Source organism: Prionailurus bengalensis, chromosome B1 (assembly GCF_016509475.1).
Source record: "Prionailurus bengalensis isolate Pbe53 chromosome B1, Fcat_Pben_1.1_paternal_pri, whole genome shotgun sequence".
NCBI classification, from domain to species: Eukaryota; Metazoa; Chordata; class Mammalia; order Carnivora; family Felidae; genus Prionailurus; species Prionailurus bengalensis.
The window spans coordinates 186,668,656-186,684,744 of NC_057344.1; the positions used below are offsets into that span (position 1 = coordinate 186,668,656).

A 16,089-nucleotide genomic window follows, 5' to 3' on the forward strand; every position below is an offset into this window, starting at 1 on the left:
AAAATATACATTATTTTAATTATATAAACATCAATTATAAATTAATTTCTCAAACATCTATTTTAGTAGGCTTTGTTCTAATTCAAGTATAGCACTGGGATTAGATAAAGGTAATTTTGACTAAATCTTTAGAAAGGGGTGGTAATAAAGAGTAAGTGCAGTTATTTACCATTTACTTATTTCCTGTCAGACTAAAAACTCGTTATTGTCACCTAGAGTTAGAATTCTTGGGCTTTTGTTAATTCATAGAAAGCTAACATGATTTCCTAAAGGTATGCATGTATTATTACACTTGACCTTTGTGTTTGACTTAGGTAATTACAAGGGTTTAGTTACAGTAGGCTCTTTATTTACCTTGCTAACATCTTACAAAATATTACATAGAACGTATGCATTTATACTAGCCCTCTGTGAATTGTGTTGTGAGGATGATAGAGCATTTCTTTCAAAATTTTTGAAAACTTGAGGAATGGGCAGTGTATTTCGAAACAGTGATTTAGTTGCCTTCTATTGTTGTTAATTTCTTAGGCATTTCTTTTGCTTGATTACATACGTAGCTGACTGAAACACACCAGTTGTATTTCAGCTGTTTGCCCAAATAAAACTATGTTTTGGATGCCGATGTTAAGCATTTCAGCTGAGAACTAGGAGGCTGTCTATACATGTGACAAGTGGGGTTTGATGTTTTCTGTTTGCTTTCTTTTTGTCCATTTTTTGGCATTAGAAATACATTAAAACATTGTAGATTCCACATTATTCAAAATATTGTGTGGTACCTTTCCATGTGACTGTTTACATCTAGTAGTTGTCATTGTACTCAATATCCTGGTATATATAGGCTGTTGTGATTGTAGTAAGAGGACTGTTGTTTCGATGTATCAAATTGAACTTGATCCTACATAAATGTTGACTTATACCATTACAGATGAAGGCAACATTAAGTACATAAAGGAACTGTGCTAGTGTCACTGGTTCTTCTCTGACTTGGTTGGGGGGCTTAAGCTGTGAGGCAATTAAGAAGATAGTTTGACTCAGTCACATGAATTGTGTAGATGATTTCATAGAGACAAGGTATTTCATCTCATTGGAACTAAGAAGGGTGGGAAGGCTTAGGTAGGCAGATTAACTAGGTAGATGAGCTAGGTTTTAAGTAGAGTAGAAGTTCCCATGCTACCTTGGGTTCACAGCATCAGTGCTTAATAATGTCTCACTAATTTTTCATGGTAGCCTAGGCCTGAAGAAATAACTAAGAAGTCCGTTTATTTAGTAGTTCGGTCCTAAAAACTTATTACTAAGAATATTTATGTCCTAACAACTTAGTAGCCATTTAAACAAACACCACACATACATCGGGAAAATACTTTTATTGCATTCTTAACTACCGTTGTCTATTAGTGTGATGTCTGCGCCAGTCGAACACTGCAGTTTCTTAAACTTTGGGGTCACATTGGATACGGCCACCTTTATTTATTCCACACTGATATTTGCCTTATATTTGCTTTTTATTATAGCAACGATCAGAAATTGAGCTTTTGAAAGGTAATATCAAAAGGAATATAGCATAATGAACTACTTCTGCTAGTAGTTCCTGTGGCATCCCATTTTGAGTGTATGGAAAACAATAATTAATATAAATTGTTTGGAATCATTAAGGTGAGAACATAATTAGTCTTCTCTCTGGACGTAGGATATCATGGAGCAAATTGAGTCAGTTTACTAATAGCAAGTTAAGTGACCTGTCTATACTCAAAGAAGGAAGTAGTTTTCTCCTGACTGGATGTATAAATAGATGTTAAAGTTATACAGTAATCTAAATTTGGACTGTGCTAGGGGATTATGCATAAGCTCTCCTTCAGGAGATCTTAATATTAAACACAAGTGTATTTGATTATTTTTTTTTAATGCTTATTTTTGAGAGACTGAGAGAGCACAAACAGGGGAGGGGCAGAGAGAGATGGAGACACAGAATCTGGAGCAGGCTCCAGGCTCTGAGCTGCTAGAACAGAGCCCGATGTGGGGCTCAAACCCATGAACCATGAGATCGTGACCTGAGCCAAAGTCGGATGCTTAACCGACTGAGCCACCCAGGTGCCCCTATTTTGATTTTTTAAAGTGCTGCGTTCACATGTATCAGGTTTGTAAAGTGTTGTTGTTTTTTAACATCATAAAACTATATAAATTGAGAAATACAGTGCTAGCATTTTGGACACATACAGAAGACTTTAAGTTAGTGATGAATCCAGAAATAGCCAGATTACCTTAAAGAGGTGAGTAATTTCCTATTAAACTGATTTATATGTACTTTGAATAGATGGTCAGTTCTCTTATTTTTGTACCCACGACATATAGAAGTAAATGATATTGGAAGAAATTGTTGGAGGAAGGTAATTTGATGACTTTCAGTAGCTGCTGAATAAGTACAATAGCATTCACTGTGTGAACATGTTTAAAAATTGGTAATTGACCATTTCATTATGTTGGTATTGTGAAAGATGGGTAGTGTGTGGGTGTTAGACTCACCATATTTATAGTAGTGAAAAGAACTGTATTTTATAAAGTCACTATACTATATATGCTTCTTTCTTCTAATATAGTTCCTGGCAAGCGCATGCTGTTTTTAGCTTTGTCATTTCTTCTGTTTCCTTTACTGCTGTTACTTAAAACGTATTTTACTTATAGGGGCTTTAAACAAAAATAGGTTAGGTGATATGGGGGGGAAAGAGAATAAATTTTTTGGGGGGTTATAGTCTTAGAAGTCTTGATTCATTATAAAGAATATTGCACACAAAACTGTTTGTGTAGCCATTTTAATGTGGGTAGTTTTTATCTTAAGTTTGTTTATTTTGAGAGAGGCCCGCATGCATACACCCAAACGAGGGAGGGGCAGAGAGAGAAGCCCAAGCAGGCTCCACACTCGGTGTGGAGCCCCATGCAGGGCTTGATCCCATGAACCTTGAGATACTACCTGAGCTGAAACCAAGAGTCAGATGCTTGACTGACTGAGCCACCCGGGCACCCCTAGTTTTTCTTTTTCTTTCCTTTTTTTTTTTTTTTTTTTCAACATTTATTTATTTTTGAGAGACAGAGCAAGACAGAGCATGAGTGGGAAAGGGGCAAACAGAGAGGAGGACACGGAATCCGAAGCAGGCTCCGGGCTCTGAGCTGTCAGCATGGAGCCTGATGCTGGGCTCGAACCCACAGACTGTGAGATCACGACCTGAGCTGAAGTCAGATGCTTAACCAATTGAGCCATCCAAGTGCCCCCTATTTTTTCTTTTAATAGAGCCACTCATATGATTAGATTGGATTGTAGTGGGTTAATCTAAAGATTTTAGTAAACAGTAATAAAAATTTATACAAACCTTAAACAGGTTCTGAATTATAACTTAAAACTTGTACATTCATTCATCAGTCTGTTAATGTAGGACTGACACCTTTTCCTTGAATACGGACCCTTTGTTTGGAGTTGAATTATGTAGTAAAATGTCTAGATCTTACCGTGGTATTTATAAACTTCACACACTTACAAAATACACAAGCGTTATCTTTCTGGAAATCAAGAGAATTCACCCTTTGAAATTCTAGAATTCCAGACTGCTTTTGCTCTTATAGTTATGTCAAGCATTTGATAGTTGTGTGTGTGTGTGTGTGTGTGTGTGTGTGTGTGTGTGTGTGTAACAGCTTTTTTAAGCTTTTCTGAGCACATAGTAGGACATGCATATAAAACTCTTTTCTGTGCTAAGAGTTTACCATTTCATGTCAAGTATAATTATGTTGACCCAACTGGTAGGAACAGAAATGTGGCTATACCACTGTATGTTTTAAAGAGGGTATGATTGGGGCGCCTGGGTGGCGCAGTCGGTTAAGCGTCCGACTTCAGCCAGGTCACGATCTCGCGGTCTGTGAGTTCGAGCCCCGCGTCGGGCTCTGGGCAGATGGCTCAGAGCCTGGAACCTGTTTCCGATTCTGTGTCTCCCTCTCTCTCTGCCCCTCCCCCGTTCATGCTCTGTCTCTCTCTGTCCCAAAAATAAATAAACGTTGAAAAAAAAAATTTAAAAAAAAAAAAAGGCAAAAAAAAAATAAAGAGGGTATGATTATCTCGAGGATTTATTCATTAGATAAGAGGTAATTAAGAGTGTAGTGTGGACTTCTATATTGAGTATTTAACAGGTGTCAGACAATTGGTATACTAGGTTCTTTTAAATACATTGTTTTGTTTAATTTAAACAAAACGACCGTATTCTCATTTTACAAATAGAGCATGAGAGAAGTTCATCTTGTTCAAAGTCAGCTGCCAATAAGAAAGCAGGGACTTGAACCTAAGTTTGTCTTGATCAAGGATATATTCTTAACCACTGTTACTCCTCAACCATCCTCATTCCTCATCTCCATGTAATTCTTTTATATGTAAGTATTTGGAAAGTGGTAATTGTAATTAGATTAAACAGTACCAGTCATTTGTAATAGATAAACTTCAAAGTAGGTACCAAGAATTTCTTTGGGTCATGCTGTGTTTTGGATTCTTAAGAAATGCAGTTTTATATTATCTGCATATTTAATTATGCCAGAATAAAGTCTATACTTTGAAAGGTAACCGAATCCTAACAGTATTGTAATGGCACTACATAACTAGGATTTTCAGAACTAAAGATTAACTTCGTCAGTGTTTATAGCAGGGCTGGTGTAAGACATGGCTGCTGATTTCACTTATATTGTTCTAGAACAGTAAAAATAAAGTTGCCCTATTTCTTTTAATGACTGTATATAGTTTGTCAGATTCTATCGATGGGTACTCAGATTTGTGGTCTTTGCTATTAAAAACACTTGCTGCCCTTAGTACCCTCTTAGAACCTTGTACACACATTTTTTCACACATGCATAAATATATGTCTGAAATGAATTCCCTACAAATGAAATTGGTTGGGGCACAGGGTGTCTTTGAATTTTATTAGCTTGCCAGATTGCCCTTCATAGATGTATCTACCCCAACCAGTAAATAATGAGCATGCAAGTGTCTATTCTGTATTCTTTGCTGGCACTGTGTTGTGGAACTTTTTTTTTTTTTTAATTTTTTATTAATGTTTATTTATTTTTGAGAGAGACAGAGACAGAATGCGAGTGGGTTGGGGCAGAGAGAGAGGGAGACAACAGAATCTGAAGCAGGCTCCAGGCTCCGAGCTGTCAGCACAGAACCTGACCTGAGGCTCGAACTCACAAGCTGTGAGATCATGACCTGAGCTGAAGTCAGACGCTCAACTGACTGAGCCACCCAGGCACCCGTGGAACTTTTTATATTTGTCAGTATTATAAGTGAAAAATGAAATGTTATTATGGTTTTAGTTTGCGTTTCTTTTGTATGAAATTGAAATCTTTACATGTATTTATAGCCATTGGTGTTTCTTTTTGGATCTAAGACCAGTGCTTTTCTCAACTTTCCAAAAGTATTGCTACCTGCTTGACTGACAGTCATTTGTAAGGTGGTATTTTAAAATGCATCCCAATCACAGAGAAGGTAAATTTGAAAAAGTGTAGAGTACTATAGGATTAATAAAACTTGGTGTCTGTTCATATTCTTTGCCCATCTTTTTATGGTTAGCTGGCCTTTTTCTTTAAAAAAAATTTGTTTTAATGTTTATTTTTGCGAGAGAGAGAGAGAGTGCGCGCGCGAGCGAGCAGGGGAGGGGCAGAGAGGGAAGGAGACACAGAATCTGAGGCAGGCTCCAGGCTCTGAGATGTCAGCACAGAACCTGATGTGGGGCTTGAACCCATGGACCAGACTGCGAAATCATGACCTGAGCTGAAGTCTAATGCTTAACCGACTGAGCCACCGGGGTGACCTGAGCTGGCTTTTTTCGTATGGATCGTAGGTGCTTTTAACAGAATAGCTTTCTCGATAGAAGTTGCAATTTTCTTAACAAAATTGGCATTCTGTATTTAAGTTCTAATTTTTGCTCCTGTTTTTTTGCTTTGTTTATCACTTCATACCATGTAGAAACTTGAATTTTATACAAGTGCTTTTAATGAATTGAATTATTTGAATCCATGTGTTCCACTATTTACTGTTTTAGTTTGTTTTATACATCTTTGATCAATCTGGATATATATATATAATATATATAAAATATATATTATATACATATATACATATATAATATATAAAATATATATATTATATATATATTTTTTAGTTTATTTTGAGTGAGAGAGAGGAGAAAGAATCTTATGCAGGCTCTGCACTGTCAGCACAGAGACCTACTTGGGGCTCGAACTCATGAACTGTGAGTTCATTACCTGAGCAGAAATCAAGAGTTGGATGCTTAGCTGACTGAGCCACCGAGGCACCTCAATCTGGAATTTTTTTTAGATGGATGTAAGGTTTGAGGTAGGGATTCAGGAAGGCGCACAGTCTCTATCTCAATATATTCCCTCATCAGAAAACATAACACTGAGTTATTGGGGGTTATTTCCCCATATTGACACATTTTCATTACTCATAATTTGAGCATTAGTCATTGAGATTCATTAAAGTTATAAATAATTTGATAGAGTTCATTAAAAATTTAAAACTTTCTGGTGTACATTTTGGGAAACATTTTCACCTTTCTGTGGGATCTTTTTTATGATTCGTTCTTTGAACCAGACCACTTGAGAGATACTTCAAAAAACTCTTATGTATATGTAAACACAAAAGTAAACAAATAATGCCTTTGCAGTATCTCATGTTTTGCCATACTTGGTTCACGTCAGAATTGGTGATACTGGCTGGTGTGAGGTTTGGCACTAGTTGTTGTACTATGCCATTTGCGTGTGCCCGTTACAAAAAAGTACTCAAGTTGATACTACTCAGCACGCTGAGGTTTTTTTTGGCTTATTTTCTTAATTAAACAGGGTTGGAAATATGAACTGCTTTTGACTTGCTTTCCAAGCATGTTTTTGCTGCTTTAGGCATCTATTTAACATGCCTCTTATTTGCCTTGACTTAGAGTACTGTTTCTCATGCTTTAGCGAGCGTCAGAGTCACGTGAAAGCTGGTTAGAATAGATTGCTAAGCCTCATCCCCAAATTTGTGATTAAGTGTGTCAGGGGGCAAGACCCAAGTTTTGTATTTCTAACCAGTTCTCAGGTAATACAGATGACTTTTTAAGCGAGTCTTTGTTTCAAGACCGGAAAACACTGGATAACAGGGTATCCAGTCAAATGTAGAATTTGACTTTCTTGTGCAATTTTCAATTATTAGTCTGTCATTGAAACTTCAAAATTAGGTAATCACAGTTTTTTTTTTTTTAATTTTTTTTTTTTTTAATGTTTTTATTTATTTTTGGGACAGAGAGAGACAGAGCATGAACGGGGGAGGGGCAGAGAGAGAGGGAGACACAGAATCTGAAACAGGCTCCAGGCTCTGAGCCATCAGCCCAGAGCCTGACGCGGGGCTCGAACTCACGGACCGCGAGATCGTGACCTGGCTGAAGTCGGACGCTTAACCGACTGCGCCACCCAGGCGCCCCTGGTAATCACAGTTTTAATAGCGTGACACCCTATTTTTGTGACTGATGCCTTAGTCTGCATAAATACTCCATGATTATTATGAAAGGTGGTAAAACTTAAAAGGAAAATGGTTATAATTCATAGGATCACTAGTACTTGGTTCTGCCTTTTTCTGTGCTCTCTGTTAGGTTATTTATTTATTTATACATACGTGGAGGGCCTCATCTATTTAGTAGTACAGCAGATCATCGGGTAGCTTTTCTTTTTTTCTCAAGGTTAATAAAGGCCTTAATTTCTCTCTCTGTCTCTCTCTCTCTGTCTCTCTCTCTCTCTCTCTCTCTCTCTCACACACACACACACACACACACCCCTCTATGCATAATTTAACAAGGAAAGAAAAACAAGAATCCATAAAGGATATGAGGGAGCAGTTCTGTTAAAACACAGATAAAGTGCTGTTCCATACAAAACAGCATAAAGAATAAGAATCAAGTCACTCTGAACACGAAGAAAATCATCTCATAAATCATGTAGCCAAAGTTGCCAGTAAATCTGGTATTGGCTCAATTAGGCAACCTGCTGGATCCTTTTCCTCTCTGTAGCATAAGTAAACGACACTGACAGCAGGCCAGAGGGGTCTAGATGGAAGGAGGAGTACAGAGAGGGAGGAAACCTGGGGATGATGGGTCTGTGGTCTTGCTCCCTGCCTCCCCTCTGGTTTTGAAATAGGCCAGGTCAGTTGGTTGTGGTCTTCATTATTTCTGACATTTTTGACCTGTTGAACTTGGGTCTTGATCTAGACCCTCATCCCCTCTAGTTTGCCAGTGAATATGCCTATACTTTGAACCTCTTACTGTACTTTGAAAAGTCCACAGTGTTCGCAGAGTCAATGGCTTAAATTCATACTAGTATACTTTTTATCTAAAATTTCAAAACCTCAGACATATAGCAGACATAGAAGAATTTACTGTGTATAAATATAATACAGTGGTAACGACTGCCTCAAGCCTAGTAATCAAAGCATGCCATAAAGGAGTCTGTGATTGTGGTGACACACAACAGAAGGATTGTCACAAAACTCTCAAGGCCTAACACACCAGTTTTCCAATAAAATATACTTAAGTTTTTCAGATGTTAATAAGATACTCCAGTAGAGACAGAATTGGAGTTTTGAAGTGATACATGAGAAAGATGTTAGTTAGATCTAAGGCAGAAATCTGTCCAGGTTTGGCATACACTTAAAGAGGGCATTGCTCAGTTTTCAAGTCAGATGGGGAGGGGGAAAAGGACATAGCTGTTTTTGGAGGACACTTTTATGTGACTTGCATCTGGTGCTGGGTTATTGATAGATCTACTTCTGTTTCCCTGATTTAAAACAAAAGACCACCTAAGGGTTGGGATCAATTAAATCAGGGCCAAAAAAAAAAAAAAAGTGCAGATGACTAACAGCATCCACTGTAGATGAAGAAGGACAGAGAAGAGTAATACTTTTGTTTGTTTTAATATAATCTCTGTTCAGTAGATCACAAACTTTTTTTCCCTATGTTTCCAACTCCCACCCCCACACTAGCTAACTTTTTGCTATTTATACATACATTTTCTTGGGACTTTGAGGAGAGTGTGTTAATGTAGGAGGGGCCCAGGATTGGGAATCAGTACAGTGATAACTAGTCTTAATAAGCTGCTTAATTGGCTTCAAGACCCTGGAAAGATTAACTACTAATACTGAATTTTGTTCATTGGAAAAGCAGCAGTATTGACTGTATTTTTAAGAGACCTTTCAACTTTAAAAATGTAGTTTTTCCTGAAGTTCTCTATAGCACAAACAGTAAGTTTCTTATATTCCTGTGATAACAGGATAGCAGTAGATAACAGTAGCATCTCGTGGAATTGGATCATTGGGTGATGATCGAATATTGAGGTACTAGAGTAGTGTTGACTGTCTGTGGAGTCTGGAAGTCTGAGGGTTTGACCATTTAACTGAGTACATACACTATGCCTAGTTTCTAATAAAACATGGCAAATAGTTCCGTTAATGTACAGTATTGGTGTTCTGCCATTTACACCAATTTGTTCTCAGCATTTGTTCTCAGAAAAATAGAAAAGAATGAGTATTTGGGTTAACTGTGCTTTTGAATGCCTTTACTTTATGCTGTTGAAGCTTGAGGAGTCTGAGCAGGAAAAAGATCAAAATAAAGAGAGTGGCTTTTTATCTTAATGTGTTTCAAGGAGTTTTCAAGTTCAAGTCTGATCTGTTACCAGTTCTGTGACTTTCTCATATTTTTAGTATGTGAGATTGAAGGTACATTTTTACAGTCTGAGGGTCTTACAGACTGGTAGCTGTTTGGTGGTTATTGCCTGTGAATGCTTGAACTTGATCTAACTGTACCTATTTCACTTCACTTCAAGTAAGTAATGTGCTACTGTTGGAACTATGTATTGAGGTAACTTGCTAATTAAAATGTCTTCAAAAAGATGACACTAGGATTCTATTTTGAAATGAGTAAACTTGGAAACTGAGCAGTATGGTGGTGTAAATTTGATAGTATTTAAACAAATATTTATTGTTCGACAAGTGACCAATTTGGTTTTTGTTTTTTTGTTTTTTTTTTCTTGCCTTGCAAGGCAGCAGACAAGCGCTTTGTTGAGTCTGAGGAAGTTACTCGCAAAGTAGATGAAAACTGTATTACGTTTTGCTACTGAGATAATGTGGAAAAGGATTGCCTGTCTTATGTCAGTAATCACATCTGAAGGCAGGAGAAGTTCTAAATATCCTCAAATAGATCAAAGCTATTTCAAAGCAACTACAGGCTCTAGTGTAGCTGATTCATGCTCTGTGCTGCACTGTCATTAAGGCACTGAGTCATAGTTTAATTGGCACTGGTTTTTTTTTTCATGGTCTTAATATAAAATAATCTTGCAGGTAGTGCTGTGTCAACTCCAGAAACGTAGTTTGCTTTAAAAAATATGGCCAAAGAAGAAAGAAGCGTAAAATATATTGAGTAGGATGGGTTTGTTTGCCAAAAGTCTTATTAAATTTAGAATTAAGTTCAGGTGAATTAAAGAGAAGGCTTCACTTCTATTGTACATTGTCAATTTGGTGAATTTAAGTGCTCCAACAGATGGCATTAGCTAAAAATACCAAGTTGGTCCGTGAAAGATTAGGTTAGGCTATTTTGTGAAAAGTAGAGACCCAAAATAGCAAAGTCATAAATGATGACTTCAGATTTTTATACTGTTTTTCAATTTGTAAATAAACACATTAATTGAATGAACTGTGACTTCAGCATTTGCAGGTGGACTTTATTTTGTCCACATGCTGAACAAAATATGGTTGTTTTGTGCTAGTGACGGTAGCAGGTGGAGTAGAAGGGATGGGAGATGGCCACCCATACCGGTATTTGCAAACCACACTTCATCTGAGTGCTACATTAGCCAATTTGTCTTGAACCTTCTCTAAACCTAGTTTCCCTCTCTAGTTCATTGATTTAGCAGATGTCCTTTGCCTTTCTCTTTCATACATGTTTATCAACATTTCTATAGCACTAGTTCCGCCCCTTATTATCCCATGAATGTATTCCTTTTTGTGCTTCTTTGCCATCATTTCATTGAATTGGGTGGGGCTTGGGAAAAGAGATGGTAGACTTACATGCTGTTTTAGCTCTTTTGAACCGAGTGGCCTATTGTTAGCGTAAGTGGGGAATTACTGAGGCTTTAAACAAATGTAAATTTGCATGTGGTAACATTTTAGTGATGTTACAAAACCAGTGTCTTAGTTTTGTTTTGCAGGTTGAATATTTGTGTTTTAAATTTTGTACTTTAGACACTCATTTAAGTGATGACTTTTGCTTTGGTATTTGTGTGAAACCACGTGATCATTATATTCCATAATCAGATTTAAATTTGTTAACACGTTTTCACCATTACAGTCTCACTTGACAAGATTTTGTAGTGTATGACTTGTTTCATATATACTCTTTAGAAATTTTTCTTGATGGTTAATTTTGCAATTGATTATGAAACAATAGCACATTTGTTTTGGGAGAAGGTTTAATTTTGATTCACCTGATGTCTTTGCGTTTTATTTTTATGTCATGAAGTTCAGTTTTAAATGCCCTAAATGAACCTTGACCAACTTTTTTTTTGTGAATATAGGTATATGACTGATGGGATGTTACTTCGTGAAGCTATGAATGATCCCCTCCTGGAGCGTTATGGTGTAATAATTCTTGATGAGGCTCATGAAAGGACATTGGCTACAGATATTCTCATGGGTGTTCTGAAGGAAGTTGTAAGACAGAGATCAGATTTAAAGGTGAAGTAATTTTTTTACTCGTTTATTTCATAAAAAAAAGGTACATATAAAAAACAGAACACATGCTGATTACTCTAATCAACTGTAAAAGAAGGAACCAGTAAGTACCTGCGTTGGCATTTTTCTTTGTTTCTAATATCCTTACCTGTGTCTTCATTTTAGACTTTAGTATGATTCCACTTTTTAGTAGTGTATTTTGAAGCCAAATCTTTTCCATTTCTTTTTTTTTATTAAAATTTTTTTTAATAAACGTTTATTCATTTTTGAGAGACACAGACACAGTGTGAGTAGGGGAGGGGCAGAGAGAGGGAGGCACAGAATCTGAAGCAGGCTCCAGGCTCTGAGCTGTCAGCACAGAGCCTGACGCAGGGCTCGAACCCACGAACCATGAGATCATGACCTGAGCCAAAGTTGGATGCTTAACCGACTTAGCCACCCAGGCAGCCCCACCCAACCCTTTATTAAATAGAGAAACTTCTTCCTATTAAGGATCAAATCTTTGTTCTGTCCCAACATAAACACATCCGTTATAACTTGTCACGTTGGGAAGTAGGAACAACTGTACTCGGAACAAGCTGTTCCTCAGAAATGTGTTTACTTAACCTACTTGTCTCCACCAAGGCAGAAGGATTCTGGGTCTTAAAAATTGTTATCCTAGTTTGGTTTTGCTTCTAGAAATTTACATTTTTAAAGATTGAAGTACTATGAGTAGTCATTGATTAAAACTTAGGAGCCGTTGAAGTTTGTGTTTTGTTTTAATTGAAGTATAGTTGACACACTGTGTTAGTTTCAGATGTGCAGCGTAGTGATTGGCAGTGACAGTTCTGGGTGCTGTGCTCAACTCGAGTGTAGCTACCAGCTGTCACCACAGTGCCATTACAGTACCATTGACTGTATTCCCTGTGCTGTACTGTTCATCCCTGTGACCTATTCATTTCCATAACTAGAAGCTTATACCTCGCACTCCCCTGCACCTATTTTGCCCATCGCTCCGCTTCCCTCTTCTCTGGCAACCACCAGTTTGTTCTTTGTATTTATGGGCCTGTTTCTGCTTTTTGCTTTTAGATACCACATATAAGTGAAATCGTGTGAACTATTAAAGGTTTTAGGAAGGAAAGTCAAAAAGTAGAAATTAACACTCTAGTAGAATAGTTAATGGGAAAGCTTTTATTCAAGTAAATTTTTAATGGCTTCTATAATGTGTGATTTACATGGAGGGAGGGTGACTGCATAGTTTTATATCCTTGCACCTGAAGAGCCTTTTGTGCTGTGGCTTTTTTACAACAGTGTAGAAAATCCCTGTTTAATTTTAGGAATTTTTAATTTTAGGAATTTTTCTAAAGAAGTCATGCTTATTAAAGATGATTTGGGGGCGCCTGGGTGGCGCAGTCGGTGAAGCGTCCGACTTCAGCTCAGGTCACGATCTTGCGGTCCGTGAGTTCGACCCCCGCGTCGGGCTCTGGGCTGATGGCTCAGAGCCTGGAGCCTGCTTCCAATTCTGTGTCTCCTTCTCTCTCTGCCCCTCCCCCCTTCATGCTCTGTGTCTCTCTGTCTCAAAAATAAATAAACGTTAAAAAAAAAAAATTAAAAAAAAATAAAGATGATTTGGAGAGAGGAGAGTAAATTTATATCTGCCACATTTTTTTTTGTTTTTGCATCCTGTTTACTGTGTACAAGGTTGTCATGTCCTGTTTTAATAAACATAGCAGTAGTTGCACTATTTATTAATGTTGCTTTTACCGATCCCTTTTATACATTATGTTAACCTTATGTAAACATAAATATGTGTTTTATAAACTTGGGTTTTTTTTTTAATGTTTATTTATTTATTTTGAGAGCAAGAGAGAGAGCATAAACGGGAGAGGGCAGAGGGAGGGAGGGAGACAATCCCAAGCAGCCTTCGTGCTGTCGGCTCTGTGCCCAGCACAGGGCTCGATCTCATGACTGTGAGATCACGACCTGAGCTGACATCAAGAGTTGGGTGCTTAACCAACTGAGACACCCAGGTGTCTCTAAACTTTGGATTTTAAGGTATTGTTTCATGAAAATATAGTTTATTTATCGGATATCGGGTTTATTTCTTATTTTTTAAAATGTAAGTCTTTTACTGTAGCTCAGTGTTTCTGTATTTGATTTTTTAGTTAGTTTATTTATAGGAAGGCTTTTGTAGGCTTTTTTATAATTGATGTATATAGAACAGTAAACATTAACTTGTCTTTTTTTCCTGAAGACCATGTGAGAATCCTTGAAGACAACTTTAAATAATTGACTGTTTTCTTTGCAGGTTATAGTTATGAGCGCTACCCTGGATGCAGGGAAATTCCAGATTTACTTTGATAACTGTCCTCTCTTAACTATTCCCGGGCGTACACATCCTGTTGAAATCTTTTATACTCCTGAACCAGAGAGAGATTATCTTGAAGCAGCCATTCGAACAGTGATCCAAATTCATATGTGTGAAGAGGAGGAGGGAGATCTTTTACTTTTCTTAACTGGTCAAGAGGTATCGTCATTGTTTGCTTCATTATTTAGCCTTTAAACATATTAAATTATGCAACTTTTTAAGCCCAAGAACTTGGCATATATTAACCACATATTTCTTATCCCATGGTATAAAGTTTCTCTTCAGCCTGATTGCATTTATATATGAAATACATAACCCCTTTGTATACTCTGTGGATACCTCTGTGTCATTAGTGTTAATTACCCTGAGAATAAATTGTTTTAGAATTTCACGATTTAGCAGCTGTAGTCTCGACTTTGGAGAGACCTGGGTGCGGTAAGTAGTGGTGTGTGGTAATTTGCAGTTTTGCTGAGGTATGAATTTGATCCACACAACCCCTATGAAGTCGGGTTGTTAGCTTGTGAATGAACTTGAGTAACTTGGATGCCCATCCAACGTCAGAATGAATGTTTGTGTTTTGGTTTGGTCATCTGTGTGTGCGCTGAGGATTGTAAGAAATCGTTGAAATTTTTTAGTTAGAATTTACCCGTTTTAAGATACACGTTTTATTCTCAGGTGCTGCGTGTTTTAAACTTCTTTCCCACGGTAGCTTTATAGGTGTGCTGTGACATTCTGGAGCTGAAGTTGAGGAAAAAGCTGTCTGGATAAATCCGTTTCAGAGAGCCTTTTGGTGGAGGCTGTTCTTAGAATTTGTCTTCTGTTTCAGTAGGCTTTAGGGGTTTTCTAGAATGTGCTTCTCAAACTGACATACGTGCAGATCACGTAGAAAATTTGCAGATTCTGATTCAGTAGGTCGGGTGGAATCTGAGACTGTTCCTGACAAGCTTCCAGGTAATGCTGAAGCTCCCCAGGTTTGAGTCGCACAGGTTCTAGAGCGGCGTTGTTCTGTTAGACCTTTTTTCAGTGCCACACGTGTTCTGTAACTGTGCTGTTCAGTGTGGTAGTCAGCGGCAGCGTATGGCTTGTGAGTGTTTGAATGTGGCTAGTGAGAGAAAGGAGTAAATTTTAATTTTACAGCATTTGAATGAAGAGCTACCTGTGACCACCCTTTTCCTGTTTCAGTTTTTGTATGGCCCATTAGTTAAGAATTTTTTTTTCCGTTTTAAGTTTATTTATTTTGAGAGAGGAGAGAGTAAGAGTGCGGGGGAGGGGCAGGAGAGAGAATCCCAAGCAAGCTCCTAGTCCCCAGCCTGGAGCCCACACACTGTGAGAGCGAGACCTGAGCTGAAACGAGAGTCGAACACTTAACCGACCGAGCCACCCAGGTGGCCCTGTTTTCACTTTTCTGAAATGTTGTAAATAAGACCAAACAATGTGCGACAGACAGGCTGTGTGGATGCAAAGCCTGATGGTTTTTGGCCCTTATGGTAAAAGGTCTGACCTCTGCCCCAGAACATTTCTCAAGTGTGGCCAGTGGACTGCCTGCCTGGGGAAGGAGAGTTTGTTAAAGCAAGTTCTTGGTCCTGTTCCAGACTTGCAGAAATAGGTGAAACCTGAGGCCAAATGTCGGAATCTGCATCTTTGATGAGGTCTACAGGCCACTTTTATATTTCCTTAGGTTTAAAGGTCACTGTGCCAGAGGGATGTTTAAGCCTGTATAATTCCTGTAGTACGTTAATGACACAACTCTGGACAGGGTTGTGGGGAATTGCCCTAGTTGTCCCAGATACCAAAATCCGAGGTCTTCTGTGTGATTGCCTGCCTCTATTGGAATGTGAATTATTTGATTTGTATTCAGTTTCTACGGGAATGCTTGGTATACATAATATTTGAGCAAATGCTATTGCTTTAAGAGCTAGAAATGTTGAGTAATTGTTTATCCCTG

General features: G+C 37.8%; 1 protein-coding gene across 1 annotated transcript in view; it reads left to right on the forward strand.

The window, feature by feature from the left end:
• The window catches only part of DHX15 (DEAH-box helicase 15), a 62,803-nt gene that overhangs the window by 19,706 nt on the left and 27,008 nt on the right, over positions 1 to 16,089 (forward strand). The window contains exons 4-5 of the mRNA XM_043572868.1: positions 11,641 to 11,800; positions 14,085 to 14,303. Of these exons, the coding sequence (XP_043428803.1) occupies positions 11,641 to 11,800; positions 14,085 to 14,303 (379 nt within the window). The remainder of the gene's footprint in view (positions 1 to 11,640; positions 11,801 to 14,084; positions 14,304 to 16,089) is intronic.